Raw genomic sequence first — 17,902 nt, 5'->3', positions numbered from 1 at the left:
AGTTAACACTGATCGTGCTGCTGCTGCTCTGGGCGCAAGCTTGAAGATGGCCTCACCAGGATACTCGTCGTGATGGGTGAGACCTTAATTTAATTGCAGTGTTTAGTTAATGTAGGTAGGTTGGGGGAGGGAAGCAACACAAACCCCTTGTGTTGTGTAATGAAGCTGGGGGAGGGGGGGACATCAGGTGTTAGTGAAGTGTAGTGTAGCTGGGGGTGGGGGCATTAGGGGTTAGTGTAATTGGTGGGGGCAGCAGAGGTAAGCGTAGTTGGGTAGTGTAACTTAGAGACATCTTGGGGGGAATTTAAAGGTCTATTGGACACTCCTGGACCATGGATGCACCTAGATTTAGTTTTTTGTTTTTTTTTCTGTTTTTTGCCCTCTAAAACTAGGTGCGTCTTATAGTCCGGAGCGTCTTATAGTCCGAAAAATACGGTAATCTTAAAAACAATAAAATTAAATTACAAAAAGACTTGTGCAATACCAATCTATATGAATTTTAATATCACAATGACATTTTTCTTTAAATGAACGTATTGTGCCTTAACGGAAGCATAGAAACTCTGTGGCAGCCCTTTCCTGGAACTGTGATTATCTCAAGTATTTCAGGGGAAGGGGCTTGTGAAAAGTTTCTTATGGTGCCCATACACGGTACAATAAAAATATTCGATTTTCCCATTTATTCAAACAAAACAAACGAATCAGAAATATATTTTTTTAGCAAGAAAAATTAACTTTTTTTTTTTTTTTCAATAAAAATCCGATCAGACATGTTGGAAAAATCTTTATATTCGATCTAATGGAATAATTGAATGAAATTAACTAATTGAAAACAAAATTTAAAAATTGTACCATGTATGGGCACCATAACAGAGATTAAATAACTCCACTTAGACTTTTGGTATGATTTTGTGCTTTTTCCTGTTGAGTTCTTTGAGTATGTCCATCTTGTGAGGTAAAGATAAAGCAATGGAACGTCAGAGAAATGTCGTCTTGTATGTATGGGTATGGTATAAGATGGCTTTTTGTTTACTGTTGAACAGAACCAAGATCATTATGCAGTGCTTGGACTGACAAACCTGAGGTACAAGGCCACACAGAAACAGATAAAAGCAGCACGTAAGTATCATTATACATTCATTTAGCTAAAGGTTTGGCTAGGTTCACAGACCGCTAGGATCATGGACCGCAGGCTCCGTCCTGCAACCGTGCCTAGTGTGGACCTAGCCTAAAACACAGTGAGAACATACACACTCCATGTAGATAGTGTGCTGGCACAGATTTGAAATCGAACACCCTAGCCATTTAAAGGGACTCTGACCTCTAAATATAAACGAAAATGGTACTCACCTAGGGCTTTCTCCAGTCCACCGTAGATTGGGAGGTCCCTCGGCATGCTCCTGGCTTTTCTCCCGGTCCTTCCGCCGCATACCGCACTGGGGACACCCGCGGCGGGTGTCGGACTCCCACTTCCTGAATGGGGACGCCCTTTGTCATTATGCCAGCCGCTGCACGTCATCACAGCAGCCGGCGCGACAGTACTGCGCATGCGCAATTTGACCAGGCATGCGCAGTACTGTCACGCCGGCCGCCGTGATGGCGTGCAGTGGGCGGCATAATGACAAAGAGTGTTCCCGTTCAGGAAGTGGGAGCCCGACACCCGGCCCGTGTCAGCTGTGCGATATGCGGCGGAGTGACCGGGAGAGGAGACAGGACCACGCCGGGAGACCTCCCGACCTACGGTGGGCTGCAGAAAGCCCCAGGTGAGTACTATTTTCGTTTTATTTTTAGAGGTCAGAGTCCCTTTAAAGCAAGATTGTTGTCTGGTATGCCACACCATTATTCAGAAATGGTCCATCTACTGAGCTTCAGATAAAATTTGCAAATTGTTTTTTCCTCTAATTCATTTGCAGATAAAGCAATGGTTTTGAAACACCATCCTGATAAGAGAAAAGCTGCTGGAGAACAGATAGTTGAAGGTGACAATGACTATTTCACCTGTATCACTAAAGGTAAGGATAAAGTTCTGATGGTAGCATGGAGCTAGTATAAGTTTTGCATTACCAATCAAATATGGTATATTAACTGGTTTAAGATGGTTGATACATATAAGGAAACTATAAAATTGTCTTTAAAGTGACACTAAAGCAGAAAAAAAACTCATGCTATAATGAATTGGTCGTGTAGTTCGAATAATTAATAGAACATTAGTAGCAAGGAAAATAGTGTCCTATTTTTCTTTTCAGGTATATAGCTGTTTTTATAACATTGCTTCATTCTCTAATAATTGCAGTTTCCACAATACACTCAGTATTTTAAATGATTTCACAGAGCAGGCTACTGACCCTTTGAACTTTTCTCTGCAGAAAAACATAAACAAAGAAGAAACAATGAGACAGTTGAGATAAGGGCTTTAAAAGACAGTAGTGTCCAGGGCACTATAAAGTCACAGAGCTCACATACAAATCATTATATAGTTTATTTTCACTTCGGATTCCCTTTAACTGGATCCATAAATCCCATAACTAAAATGAATACTCATAAAGCTGACCTGCAGGTTGCATAGGCAATATATGGAAAATTATTATTAATGTCACTTAAACAGTTGTTTAATGTCTAATATGAGTGGAGCACTTGTCGTCAACACTGGATTTGAGCTGAAGACCCATTTTAAAAAAGTGAAACATAACTTTAACCTATTTTGGTTCCTGGCCGTAGAAACTACGTCCAGGAACCATGCGCGCTACCGCGGCCGATCGCGTTTGTGCACCCGCGCTCCCGGCCCACGGTTCGTTAGCCAGGCAATCAGTGAATCGGGCTATGGTGCCCGATCACTGATTCCTCTCCCCCGCTGAAAAAGCGACAGCTTCTCTCGGAAGCTTCGCTTTTTCTGGCTGTTCCCTCCCCGATGCGTCACTCTAAGCGTGTGTTACGCTTAGAGTGACGTCATGTTAACAAACTCATGGCCGCCATCTTGTGGCCAAAAAGTAATACTACAACCAAAAGTAAAAAAAAAATTAAAATCAACACACATTTACATTTTAAACCTATTGTTTACCTCCCACCCTCCCAAAACTACCCAAATAAAATGTTAAATATAAAAAAAAAAAACCATTGCAATAAAAAAAACAAAAAACATGTAAATATTTACCTAAGGGTCTAAACTTTTTAAATATCAATGTAAAGATGATATATTTCTATATTTTTTTTTTTTTATTTTAAACTTGTAAATAGTGATAGATGCAAAACGGAAAAAATGCACCTTTTATTTCCAAATAAAATATTGTTGCCATTCATTGTGATAGGGACATAATTTAAACTGTGTAATAACCGGGACAGATGGGCAAATACAATACGTGAGTTTTAATTATGAAGGCATGTATTATTTTAAAACTTTAATGGCTGAAAACTGAGAAATAATAATTTTTTTTCTTGTTTTTTTCTTATTCTTCCTGTTAAAATGCATTTACAGTAAAGTGGCTCTTAGCAAAATGTACCCCCCAAAGAAAGCCTAATTGGTGGCGGAAAAAACAAGATATAGATCAGTTCATTGTGATAAGTAGTTATAAAGTTATAGGCTAATGAATGGGAGGTGAACATTTCTCAAGTGAAAACGACGGAACGCGAATGGGTTAAATGGTTTGAATAATTGTTGGGAGTTAAAATCTCCAAGTTAAAGTAGCTATTTGTATGATGGTTTATGGTTTTAAACTTGGCTGTATGATTCTGCAGTAGTATGACTGCATCGTAAGCGCCTGCTATATCAGTGTTTAGTTAAATGATCCACTGTTGCCACTGAGGACTTCTATAACAGTGTGAGCATGCATGTGAGTCACCCTGCAGAGATCCGATGCATAGTAAGCCTATACAGTTTATAATGTAGTAACACTACACTATATTTTATAATGTAGTTACACATGGTTAAAATAGTGTTTTTCATGTTCTCAGCTAATGAAATTCTATCTGATCCTGTGAAGAGGAGAGCATTCAACAGTGTCGATCCTACCTTTGACAACTCAGTACCCACAAAAAGTGAAGGCAAAGACAACTTCTTTGATGTATTTTCCCCTGTGTTTGAGAGAAATAATAGGTAAGACTCCACTATACGATATACATGCTTTATCATGTAGCCATGAATTCCATTAACATAGTTGGGGAAAGAGATGTTGTGAAACTTGATCAGTAGAAGTTAAAGAGGCTAGAATGCACCTTAGTTAGGAAAATGTGTAATGTATATGTTTTTTAAAAGGGTTATTTTTTCCAATTTTTTCATTCAAAAGTTTACAGTTGCCAAGATGTGTAATCCATGTTTGCTGTTTCCACAGGACAGAGAGGGCCGTCTTATACCTGTGTATTGTCATCAATTTTTTTTTCCTGTGTTTACATAACCCATAGCATTACACAGCAGAATATAGTACCCACATACTGTGGTTGCATAGTTTCTTGAGTGGAGATTTTAGAGAATGGTTCTGCAAAGCAAGAATGCTAGCTATTTACTACTACAGCTTTCTAGATTGCCAGGCTTGAATGCAGAATTAGACAACCTGTACTTGTCTTTTTACTGTGTTCCCAAGATGGCAAAAGTAAAAAAAATGCATTAAAGTAGTAGTAGAAGAAGCTCACTATTTGGGGGGGAGGGGTTTATATAAAATTACATTTGAGTAAATGCCATAATGTGCTGGATACTCATGGCCCAGTGTGTCTATTGAAGGTTAGGACTGGCAGAAATGGAAGCAGTGCCACATCCTGAGCTCCATCAGTGACAGGCAGCATTCCAGTCAACCTGCTGCTTGTTGGGGGGGGGGTGTTTCTGGGCAGGAAAAAACTGGCTTGTGTCGGGAGGAAGCATGGGTACGAGAAAATAATTCTATTGGGTAGAGGGGTATAGAGGGTGTGACAGACAGGGGAAATAAGGTTTTAAAGTGGAACTGTACTGAGAGATTATGAAAGTTTCCATGCAATAAGAGGCGCCAGCAGGATATGAGTAGATAAAATCTTTAAAATTTTCTTGGGGGAAGTGGTGGACTTACCTCCATAAAGCAGACATGAAAGACTGTCTGAAGATCAATACATATTTATTGTAAAGTACCCCAGGGATGCAACGCGTTTTGCAGGCTAAGCCCGCTTCATCAGGCAATAAGATGGGGACAACAAATGTAAGCAAGAGACAACACACATTGCTATAAATGATTGCTACAATAATTTTTGCAGTAGAATTTATACATAGTATACTTGATAATGGGGTGGACTTAGTGTCCTAGTCATGGCGCTCAAAATTGTAAGAGTCGTATTAGGAGCACATAAACACTAAAGTGCTGGTGCAGTGGAAAATAGGAATATCAAAAACTATATAATCCCCTAGGGACAATCATAAAACCATGTATTTAAACATTAAAAAATTGGAAATAAAAATAAATTGAAAATGTTGGTACTATTAATATAAATATATATGAACACATTGTTTTTAATTACCGTATATACTCGCAAGCAAGCCGACCCGCATGTAAGCCGACCCCCCCACTTTTACCCCAAAAAACAGGAAAAAATGATTGACCCTCATATAAGCCGGGGGTAGGAAACGCTGGCCGCGTGATCCCCCCCAGTATGTCCCAGTATAGCTAGTATAGTGCCCAGTATGGGTAGGTAGTGCCTCAGTATAGCTAGTATAGTGCCCAGTATAGGTAGGTAGTGCTCAGTATAGCTAGTAAAGTGCCCCAGTATAGCTAGTATAGTGCTCAGTATAGCTAGTATAGTGCTCAGTATAGCTAGTATAGTGCTCAGTATAGCTAGTATAGTGCTCAGTATAGCTAGTATAGTGCTCAGTATAGCTAGTATAGTGCTCAGTATAGCTAGTGAAGTGCCCCAGTTTAGCTAGTATAGTGCTCAGTATAGCTAGTATAGTGCTCAGTATAGCCAGTATAGTGCCCCATTATAGCTAGTATAGTGCCCCATTATAGCTAGTATAGTGCCCCATTATAGCTAGTATAGTGCCCCATTATAGCTAGTATAGTGCCCCATTATAGCTACGGTAGTATAGTGCCCCATTATAGCTAGTATAGTGCCCCATTATAGCTAGTATAGTGCCCCATTATAGCTAGTATAGTGCCCCATTATAGCTAGTATAGTGCCCCATTATAGCTAGTATAGTGCCCCATTATAGCTAGTATAGTGCCCCATTATAGCTAGTATAGTGCCCCATTATAGCTAGTATAGTGCCCCATTATAGCTTGTATAGTGCCCCATTATAGCTTGTATAGTGCCCCAGTATAGCTTGTATAGTGCCCCAGTATAGTCAGTATAGTGCCCCAGTATAGCTAGTATAGTGCCCCAGTATAGCTAGTATAGTGCCCCATTATAGCTAGTATAGTGCCCCATTATAGCTAGTATAGTGCCCCATTATAGCTAGTATAGTGCCCCAGTATAGCTTGTATAGTGCCCCAGTATAGCTTGTATAGTGCCCCAGTATGGGTAGGTGGGTGGGTAGGTGCTGTCCCTCCCCGCTCCCCCCGCGGCCGCCGCTGCTATTACCTTAGGCGGCGCCGCTTCCTCTATCCCCGTCCTGCTCCGGTAACTAATTCACAGCAGCGCGCCCCTCGCTGCTGTGATGAGGCAGGAAACCATAGAGAGCGGTTCCCATAGTAACGGCCGCTCTCTATGGTTTCCTCCGTCATCACAGCAGCGAGGGGCGCGCTGCTGTGAATTAGTAGTTACCGGAGGAGGACGGGGATAGAGGAAGCGGCGCCGCCTAAGGTAATAGCAGCAGCGGCCGCGGGGGGAGCGGGGAGGGACAGCACCCACCCACCCATGACTCGCAAGCAAGCCGACCCCCCCCAACTTTTGGCCCACTTTTGGGGGGGTCAAAAATTCGGCTTGCTTGCGAGTATATACGGTAGGTAATTAGCAGTATGTAAAAAGGAGATTATATCTCTCTCTCTGCACACACACACACACACGCACACGCACACGCACACGCACACGCACACGCACACGCACACGCACACGCACACGCACACACACACACACACACACACACACACACACACACACACACCCTTGTTTGTAAGCACAGAGGTCAAACGTTTCTTGTAATTGATGACCAAGTTTGCACACATTTTAGGAGGAATGTTGGTCTACTCCTCTTTGCAGATCATCTCTAAATCCCTAAGGTTTCGAGGCTGTCTCTGTGCAACTCTGAGCTTGAGCTCCCTCCATAGGTTTTCTATTGGATTAAGGTCCGGAGACTGACTAGGCCACTCCATGACCTTAATGTGCTTCTTCTTGAGCCACTCCTTTGTTGCCTTTGCTGTATGTTTTGGGTCATTGTCGTGCTGGAACACCCATCCACGACCCATTTTCAGTTTCCTGGCAGAGGGAAGGATGTTGTCGTTCAGGATTTCACGATACATGGCTCCGTCCATTTTCCCGTTAATGCGATTAAGTTGTCCTGTGCCCTTAGCAGAAAAACACCCCCAAAGCAAAATGTTTCCACTCCCATGCTTGATGGTGGGGACGGTGTTTTGGGGGTCATAGGCAGCATTTTTCTTCCTTCAAACACAGCGAGTTGAGTTAATGCCAAAGAGCTCTATTTTGGTCTCATCAGACCACAGCACCTTCTCCCAGTCACTCACAGAATCATTCAGGTGTTCATTGGCAAACTTCAGACGGGCCTGCACATGTGCCTTCTTGAGCAGGGGGACCTTGCGAGCCCTGCAGGATTTACACCATTGCGGTGTAATGCGTTTCCAATGGTTTTCTTGGTGACTGTGGGCCCTGCTAATTTGAGGTCATTCACTTACTCCTCCCGTGTAGTTCTAGGATGCTTTTTCACCTTTCTCAGAACCATTGACACCCCACGAGGTGAGATCTTGCGTGGAGCCCCAGAGCGAGGTCGATTGCTGGTCATTTTGTGCTCCTTCCAGTTTCGAACAATCGCATCAACAGTTGTCAACTTCTCTCCCAGCTTCTTGCTAATGGTTTTGTAGCCCATTCCAGCCTTGTGCAGGTCTACAATTTTGTCTCTGACATCCTTGGACAGCTCTTTGGTCTTTCCCATGTTGGAGAGTTTGGAGTCTGCTTGATTGATTGATTCTGTGGACAGGTGTCTTTTATACAGGTGACTAGTTAAGACAGGTGTCCTTAATGAGGGTGACTAATTGAGTAAAAGTGTCTAACCACTCTGTGGGAGCCAGAACTCTTATGCTGGATACACACGGTGCGTTCGCGCACTCGATTTTCCCGTCGATTCGTTTATTTCCAACATGTCCGATTTGGATTTCGATGGATCGTTAGGTCGATTCGCATGCAAAGTATGCCGAATCGACCTAACGATCCATCGAAATCCAAATCGGACATGTTGGAAATAAACGAATCGACGGGAATCGACGGGAAAATCGAGTGCGCGAACGCACCGTGTGTATCCAGCATAAATGGTTGGTAGGGGTTCAAAAACTTATTTCACTCAATGAAATGCAAATCAGTTGCTATCTTTTATTTAAGGTTATTTTTTCGATTTTCCTTTTGATGTGCTATCTGCCACTGTTAAAGTAAACCTACCATTGAAATGATACTGTTCTGAGACTTTTCATTTCTTTGTCATTGGACAAACTTACAAAATCAGTGAGGGGTCAAATAATTATTTCCTCCACTATATGTGTATATGTATATATATATATATATATATATATATATATATATATATATATATATATATATATATATATATATATATATATATATATATATATATATATATATATATATATATATATATATATATATTATATATACCTCCATAAAACTTATACAATGGTGAAGTGTACAGTAGGTAGGCAATTTTTTTTTTTTTTTTTTTTTTTTTTTATAGAAACTTACAAAATGGTAAAATGTATAGTAGGTGGGCAAGAAATCATAGAGAGTACTACAAAAATATCATAAACTTACCAGCGATTCGGATACAGCAAGTGTAGCACCTCTGTAATGAAATGAGGGTGCTTGCTGCTTGAAGTACAATGCTGGAAGTAGGGAAGACCAATCAAATGAGTAGGAGGGCTGGGGTGGGCAGGGTTAGTTGCCCAGGCAACTGTAATGGCAACCAATGGGTGTTGCAAGGGGTAGTAACGGCGCATGCGCTGAGATGATCCAATACGAGCCGGTGGGCGTGTCAGTAAGTGGTGCGATAACGGCGCACCGCGGAGAGATAGTGAGTGCGCATGCGCCAAAACCGTCACACCACGTAAGGTGAAATGACATCAGTGCTGCCTTTAAAGTTGCGGGGAAGCTCTTGAAAGCCGTGCAGGCGCAGCTGGAGGCTAGTACCTAGTACCTAGAGCGGCCATGTTATTAATGGGCACGGAAAGTGCTAAACAAAAAAAAAAGATAATTTGAATGCAAAAACCTAATTGAATCAACTATAGTGGATGGTGGAAATCTAGGATAAAGAGTAGTTCAAAACGAGTAAAGTTTGTTTAGGAGGAAAAAAGGGGATTACAGTTAACTTACGGCATGATTAGTAAAGTTAGGTGGTGGTATGCTGCCATCAAGTGGCGGAAGTGATAATAGCTATGAAACATTTCACATGAATGGTTATAGCCTGCTTTTCATCTTATGAAAAATAATAGTAGTAGATGGTTCAGGGAAAGTGTGTGGAATTAATTATATATAATAAACATTGAATAAGCTAAATATGACAAACATAATATAATGCATATCCAGTCCGTGGAAAAAATACCAAATCTCCACCAATTACCTTTTGTATAAATCCTATATCCTGGGGTGGAGCATCTTTATAAATAAAACACCATATGATGTATAAAAGGGGTAAGAATTATCAAACTAAAACATGAACAATAAAACAGGGTACAGAACATCAGGGTAAAAAATGTGGTTAAAAATATCATAGTATACACATAAACAATAAAACACTTTTTGTATAGACATATAAGAGTTCTAGAAGGGTTTAAAGATATCATAATAATATAATAAATAACGTTCTAAACATAAATTACAAGAGAGCGACCAAGTTAAAAGAAAAACGGTAGGGGTGATGTTTGATTTTTTTTTTTTTTCTACAATTTTATTAAGGCTTTCGAGTGAGGGTTTTTAAAGTTTGAATCCAGTACATCTCATATTTTTTGAGGTGTTCAAAAGCATTCGGCAATCTCGCATCCACTGAGTCAATGAGTATGATTTTGAAAGTTTGTGGGTTATTGTCGTGGTGAGTGCCAAAGTGTCGTGAGACACTGTGGAGGGGAAATTTGTTGATGATGTTCCTTTTGTGTTGACCAATTCTGCTACGGGCCAACTGGGTGGTCCTCCCCACGTACTGGAACTGGCATGGGCATGAAATCAGATAGATTACGTATTTTGACTCACATGTAAAATGTTTGTTAATTGAAAATTGGTGGATGGTGCTGAAGGAGGTAAATGTTCAACAGGAATGGATAAACTGACATGCTGTACATCGGTTTTTATTACAAGGATAGCAGCCAGGCTCCTGGGGTTGAGTGGAGATGGGCGAGTTGGTGGTTAACGTGCGTAATCTGCTTGGCGCAAGAATATAACGGAGGTTGGGTGCCCTCCTAAAGGTGATGGGTGATGCTTGTGGTAATATAGGTCGTAAGAAGGGGTCCTGCTTAAGGATTTCCCACCTGTTTTTTAGGATGCTTGCGAATATGCGAGTGTTGGGCGTTGTAACGGGTAATAAAGCTGGGTAGACCTGTTGTATTGGATGGTGTGTTGGTGTCGATGGTGGGTTTGGGAAGTTTGGCTCTATATTTCGCATCCTTGATAAGTGCTTTGGGATATTGGCAATCAGAAAACTTTTTAGTAAGAATTTTTGATAGGTTCTCGAATTGTGATTGATCTGTGCAGTTTCTAAAGATTCTTCTGTACTGGCTGTATGGTATGTTGGTGATCCAGGGATGATGATGGAAGCTATTGAAATGTATGTAATTTTTGGCATCAACTGGTTTAAAGTAGGTCTTAGTTTTAATGTGATTAGATTCGATATACAGATTGAGATCGAGAAATTCAATGGAGGAGGCGTTATAATGGTGTGTGAATTGTAGTCCTGCTGTATTGGAATTGAGAAAACTGACAAACTGTGGCATAAGTGTAACGGCTGGAGGAAACCCCAGGTATGTATAAATCCTTTATGCCTCTTTGTCTCTGGTACACTTTAAACTGGTTTTAACGTTTGTTCATGCTACTCAATTATAACATCTGCTGCCTGTGCCGACAGGGGATTTTGTATTACACTTTAAGGGCCCTTTTCCACTAGCAATCGCAATCACAAATCACAAACGCCAGCGATTGCGATTGTGATTTTTCATTAATTCATCAATCATTTGCATTGCATTATCATTGTAAAAATCGCTCCAGCAAGAGATTGCGATTTGCGATTAGCGATTTCCAAATCGAATCACTGTAGTGGAAAATACTTCTCGTGATTTCTATGCTAAAGTAACAACCCTAGCGATTTAAAAATCACTAGCGATTTGTGATTTTGCGATTCAGCAATCACAATCGCTCTAGTGGAAAAGGGCCCTAAGTCTGCTGTAAGTGCTCTCCATCCATCCACCATCCATTTAGTTAGCGACTGCTGCTGTCTTTTGCTCTCATCGGGCTCTTTACATGACTATCTGTTGTTTGTTTGTTTTACTCTTTTGAACACATGATGCTGTTTTTGCAGTATATGGTAACTTTAAGCTATTTCAACATTACAGGTGGTCAAATAAGAAAAACGTTCCCAAGCTTGGTGACATGAACACATCAATTGAAGATGTGGATGCATTTTATTCCTTCTGGTAAGTGTATGGTCAGCAGATATATTACAGTATTATGTATGCTGTGGATTTGTGGTATTTTGAGGAGTTTCTGAAATGTAAAAAATAAATGTAAGTATGAGAATGTAATTGTTTTTTCATGTAGGTACAACTTTGATTCTTGGAGAGAATTTTCTTATTTGGATGAAGAGGAAAAAGAAAAAGCTGAATGGTAAGATATGTTCTTATATGTTCAAGGGTGGCCTGGTCATGTACATAATGCATTGTAGAGCAAGAGAGACTGTGATTATGATGGAGAGCACACCAGAGCTACGCCACCACTGCACAAATCAACTGTGACCACAGCACAATACAGAGCCACCCAGGAGATGCAGCCCAATGCACACAACCCACCCCCAATGCTGTAAAGGAGCCGGCAGCCACAAACAAAATACAACATAGCACAACTTGGAGACAAGCTTAGCAGGATGGTCTCCATAATAACCACAAATTGTGGTGGCCTAGATGGAGCAAAGTCTGAAAAACACAATTAAATATTTCACTTGCTCAGCCAAGAGAAACAGATACTCACCTAAGGAGAGGGAAGACTTTGTGTCCTATAGAGCCCTCCCATTCTTCCTACATTCCCCACGTTAAACAGCTGTGTCCCTGTTAGCTGTGTCCGACTGATGGGTCGGAGACTGCTCTCTTCCCCACTGCGATGGACTTCGCGGCAGATTCCCTTTAAGAGAAAGAGAGAGCACAAATGCAGAGTGCAGCAGAGCGTAATTATACTTTACCTTGTTTTGTCATTATACATGTATGTTCCACTTCCTCTTCAATTACAAGTGTAGTGCAGCCAGCCAATCATCATGTGGACACTGAAGCCGCATGGTGATTGGCTGGCTGCACGGCCGGCACATGCAGCTGAAAAGGAAGTAAAGGATATGTGTATCATGCCGGGACCAGGTAAAGTATAATTTGGCTTTGCATTTATTATGTACAGACCTCCCACCTCCCTTTTTAAAAAAAAAAAAATTGCAGTGCAGATTACGCCTCGTTACTCTTGGAAATTGACTAAAAAGGTGAAGTGTTTTCTAGTACCATTTGGTAAAACCTTATAGCTCATATTGAGCAGTGAAATAATAGACACAAATGTCCTGTTTACACTAGTGGGGTAGCGTGGTGTTACAGTACTCTGCCACAAAATAAATACAGCTGGCAGGAGTCTGTTGCTCCATTCACTTCTATGGAATGGATCGATGCGGCACTGCATACCATGGCAGCCAGCAATGATGCCAAGTGGGTATACATTGCTCGATGCTGCTGTATATCAGAATCCTTTATTTTCGCCAAGCATGACAGGATCATGCCTGAAATTGGGTTTGGCACATACAGAGCTCAGCATCTGCAAGACACGACAATAGAGTAATATACAGGGGACATACATGATAAAGCATTTAACAAGATAATACAAGATGATGATGATAGTCTGAGGACTGCGCACATTAACATTACAGTCCGAGGCAGAAAGAATGACTGTGACAGGGCCAAGTCTGTGGGCCTAAAAAAAGGGGTGGTGGTGCAGGAACGTGGGTGGAGTTCAGGAGGTTGACTGCAGAGGGGAAAAAAAAGAGTTCCTATGCCAAGTAGTCCTGGTAGGGATGACCCGGAATCTCTGACCTGAGCAGAGGCGACTGAAGTAGCAATGGCCGAGATGAGAGGGGTCATTTGCGATCTTCAGCGCTCTGGTGTGCAGTCTCGAGTTGTAGAGTAGGTCAAGTGGAGGGAGGGGTTTCTCAATGATTCACTCTGCTGATCTAATGACCCTCTGGAGTTTGTGTCTGTCGCTGGCAGAGGAACCAGTTTACCAGACCAGGATGGAAGAGCAGAGGATAGATTCTGTGGTGGCAGAGTAGAATCTTGTGAGAACCTGAGGGGGCATGCCGAACTTTTTCAGCTAGCAAAGGAAGAAGTCTTTTCTGGGCCTTTGCCAGAATGGAGCTGTTGTTAGCCTTCCATCTCAGTTCATTTGAGATAATGATGCCCAGGAGATGGACATAGGGTACTCTCGCCACTTCAGTGCCATCAATGTGGATTGGTTGTGGTGAGGGCGTATATGTGAAAGGGTCCAGAGAAAAACATTTGCCCTCATTCTGTACCCTCCCACAAGGCATTCCTGAGCATTAGTATTAGCTTAGTGTCTCCAAGGAGATGGACACATTTCCTATCCAGTGAGGTTAGTTTATTTAAATATACATTATATTATCTTCCATTTTATTTTCAGCCGTGATGAGAGGAGATGGATTGAAAAACAGAACAGAGCTGCCCGGGCACAACGTAAAAAGGAAGAAATGAATAGGATACGAACATTAGTCGGTAAATATCCTACCATCTTTACAATCTCTCTGCGTTTTTCAGAAAAAACTCAGGACAGTCTTGCTATATTGTGGCTATTCTGTCCTTCCCACATGCTAAATGTAATCTTTTGTTTTTGTTATGTAACAGCCTAATGAGCATACTGTATCTTTTACATTCTGTAGACAATGCATACAGCAGTGATCCTAGAATAAAGAAGTTTAAAGAGGAGGAAAAGGCAAGGAAAGAAGCTGAAAAGAAAGCCAAGGCAGATGCCAGGAGAAGAGAACAGGAAGAGAAGGAAAAGGTAAATGCAACTTACAGAGAGAACTTGCACTACCATCTGAGGAACATATATTTTTTTTTTTTTTACGTAAACCAGATCTGTAAAAAAAAATAAACATTTGATACTCGCCTGCAGCTTCCTCCTGCAGCATAAGCCCATCTGAGTCCTACATTGTCCTCCCACGGTCTGCCATTCAGCCACGATCAGCCCCAGTGATAGGCTCAGTCACGTCAGTCTGCATCTACTGCACATACGCGGGAGGTCCCTGCATGCGCAGAAGACCCAGACTGGACCGACTGAGCCTATTAACGGGGCTGATCGCAGCTGAACTGCAGACCGTGGGAGGACGGCGTGGGACTCAGATAGGCTTATTATGCAGGAGGAAGCTGCGGATGAGTACCAAAGCTTTATTTTTTACAGCTTTGGTACACTTTAAAGGTTCTGTAATTCCATTTCAAAAGGATTGTGAATTTTCAAACTATTACCTGTTTTATTAGTTTCACGCAATGCATTTGGGGCACAGTTCTTACAGAATTGTCCTGCATTTGTGAATAGTAATATTGTGAGTTTTATATGTGAGTTTTCAAGCCGTTAAGTATGCTAGTAGATCTTAACAATTAAGTTAGATTTCAACTACTTTAATCGAATTTAAAACTTTAGCCCGGTATTTGTGGCTGACAAGCTGGTGTAACTGTTTCAGATAAGACAAGCTGAGCTTGAAGCTGTCCGATTAGCAAAAGAGAAGGAAGATGAGGAAGCACGTCAGCAGGCTCTTCTTGCAAAGAAAGAAAAAGAAGTACAGAAAAAAGCTATAAAAAAGGAGCGACAAAGGCTGCGCACTTCATGCAAGGTATGTTAAATTGAGTACAACTCAGAAAATACAATTGTGCTATATTATATAACAATTTTGTTAGTGTTGCCCAGAGAATCTTTTTCGGAAAACAAGCTGTACATGTCATTGTTTCTTGGCAGGTAAGCGCTGTACTTAATCAAAAGACAGCGGTTTCACCGGCTAACTGTCTTCTGAGCAGCGCCGCTCGGAAACTGAAGGCGGGGTGGAGCTCCGCCCCTCAAGCAGGAGATGTGCGCGCGATCTCCTGCAGTAGCTGGCCCCAGGACTTGACGCCAGCTGGCGTTAGGCGGCCCTTGGCTGCCGCCGCGCTCACGCCCGTTGGCGTGACGCGGTCGTTAGGTAGTTAAATCCGGAAAGAATCATAACCCCAAGTGGGTTAAGTTACAATTTAAAACATAATTATTATTTAACACCTACATCATATGTATATATGTGAGTGTAGTTTTGAAAATTATGAATTTTTGTCTCTGTGCTCCTTTAAGAAGAACTGAAAAAAATTTTACGTGTTATAAAATATCCACAGTTTGGGCACTATAAAATTTCTTTATGGAGATAAACCTGGCTGCTCTCAAATTGTTCTACTTATTTAACTTTACAGAATTGGAATTACTTTTCTGATAATGAAGCAGAGAGTGTTAAAATGATGGAAGAAATTGAAAAACTGTGTGATCGTCTTGAAGTAACAAGGTACGGAATGTATTATATTTTTTTGCTTTTTGCTTCTAGTTCCTACTGTACCATTATTCATTAGTCACTGAAATCCTAAACAGTAAGGCTAGGTTCACAGTGGGACATTGCATTATGTTCCCTGTGTAACAGGAGCACAATGCAGCAGATTAAAAAGGTCTTACCGCACATTACGTCGCATACAGTGAAGCATACAGACAACTAAAGGTGTGCTTCCCTGTACCTGTTAACGTGTGCGTTAAACGCTAACTCACTGCAGCAGTGCATTACCATAATGCAACACGTTAGCAGCAAAGCTAACATCGTACTGTGAACGTGCATAGACTTAACATTGCAGTATGTCTTTCCACGTTCTCCAACCGTTGGCTGTTCTATGTTCCTCTTACTTTTCTGGTCATGGAGTAAAAGGGATTCCTTTCCCTATAATGATAATGTATTTTGCAAGCTTTGTCTGCTTTACAGATTCTTTTGGAGCATGATTTTGGTGACTGTTCCACTTTACATGTTGTTTTTCAGTTTACAGTCTCTGAATGAAAGTCTTTCTGGATGTTCAAAAGAGGAAGGGAAATCCACTGTAGAAAAACAGGTATGGTAACTGAGACCTTTATCTATCTGTTCTTTTCTCATAAAAGTCACCGTACATCATCAAAACCATGATAGCATTGTATAACCTCTACACATGTCAGACTAAAGGACAGGTGCAAGGGGAAAAAAAAAGAAAAAAAAGATGTACTTACCTGGGGCTTCCTCCAGCCCCGGCAGCCTATCTGTCCCTAGTCGCAGCTCTGCTGTGCAGGGATCCCCCTCTGTTGCAGATGCTGAGCTTTCTAGGTTGGCATATTCTGCGTGAGTGCGCAGCTGCGCCATTCGCGCTCACGTAGCTGGGAGCGTTAGACACAAAAGTACAGCGCCTGCGCAGAACGCTCCAGGCTACGTGTATGGCACAGGCACAGAAGATGTGGACCTAGTGAGGTTGGCATCTGCAACGGAGGGGTCCTGGGACACAGGAGCTGTGCCGAGGGACAGATGGACTGGAGGAAGCACCAAGTAAGTAGATCTTATTTATTTTTTTTACTCCTCGCACCTGTTTTTTAAATCTGTTTCCATGCTGAAGTTGGGCTAAGCTTTCTTTATTATTTTCTTGAGAAATTGTGATCTCTGGGCTCTTTTTTTTTTTTTTTTTTTCCAAGTACCGGTATCTTGAGATGCCCACCCTGTAGTTTAATTCTTTGTGTCCTTTATCATGTATCATGTTAGAATAAATTATGATTCTGTCCAGTAACAATTTCTAAAAGTTCTTCAGTGTTTTACATACAAACAGTATTTTTATTCCTCAAGCTCGGATTCCATAAACTTTTATGTTGAGTCTTCTCACAGGAGAAAAGATAACCAAGTCAGGGCCAAAGAGAGCAAGTCACAAGTGGGCAATTTTAGAAGTCAGAATTTCCATTCCCAATTAATAGTAGTAGTATTGTTAGTAATCTGTTAGTAAAATGTGACCTTCCCATATCTACTGTTTGCTCGTCATTTGCATTTCACATTGTTTGCATTACACACTAATTATTTTCTCTGCATTACTTTATGAAGACCTTCAAATTAGCTAGAACACTGACGTTGTCTTGTTGCAGCTCTGCTCACATCAGCTCCCTGTAAAGGTAACCACAGTAATGCACCTTTCCCAACCAGAGAAAATCTAGCAGGCACCAGAGATATGGGAAATGGCACGATTTATTTTCCAATGGAAGCTTAGACTTGCATTGTAGCATGTAAGAAGATTGGGCACCAAAGGGCATAAAAGTCCAGGCTTTATTAAACTTCAATCGCTAAAAGCAGCAGACATCGGTGAGAAGACAGTGGGGAGAGGTACAGGTTCCAGCCTGACAGCTGTTTCATGGAAAGTATTACTTCTTCAGAGGCCCTAAATCTTGCCATATTTGTTTCTGTTTAAACAATACT

General features: G+C 41.4%; 1 protein-coding gene across 1 annotated transcript in view; it reads left to right on the top strand.

The window, feature by feature from the left end:
• Window positions 1–17,902, top strand: part of DNAJC2 (DnaJ heat shock protein family (Hsp40) member C2) — a 44,716-nt gene that overhangs the window by 12,179 nt on the left and 14,635 nt on the right. Inside the window, exons 3-12 of the mRNA XM_068276225.1 lie at window positions 1,044–1,119; window positions 1,914–2,012; window positions 3,949–4,090; window positions 11,724–11,804; window positions 11,929–11,994; window positions 14,050–14,141; window positions 14,306–14,427; window positions 15,107–15,256; window positions 15,858–15,946; window positions 16,463–16,532. Coding sequence (XP_068132326.1) covers window positions 1,044–1,119; window positions 1,914–2,012; window positions 3,949–4,090; window positions 11,724–11,804; window positions 11,929–11,994; window positions 14,050–14,141; window positions 14,306–14,427; window positions 15,107–15,256; window positions 15,858–15,946; window positions 16,463–16,532 — 987 coding nt within the window. The remainder of the gene's footprint in view (window positions 1–1,043; window positions 1,120–1,913; window positions 2,013–3,948; window positions 4,091–11,723; window positions 11,805–11,928; window positions 11,995–14,049; window positions 14,142–14,305; window positions 14,428–15,106; window positions 15,257–15,857; window positions 15,947–16,462; window positions 16,533–17,902) is intronic.

This window comes from Hyperolius riggenbachi, chromosome 3, assembly GCF_040937935.1.
Source record: "Hyperolius riggenbachi isolate aHypRig1 chromosome 3, aHypRig1.pri, whole genome shotgun sequence".
In the NCBI taxonomy this organism is placed as follows: domain Eukaryota; kingdom Metazoa; phylum Chordata; class Amphibia; order Anura; family Hyperoliidae; genus Hyperolius; species Hyperolius riggenbachi.
The sequence above is the reverse complement of the archived record's forward strand: the minus strand, read 5'-3'. Positions and strand labels throughout refer to the sequence as shown.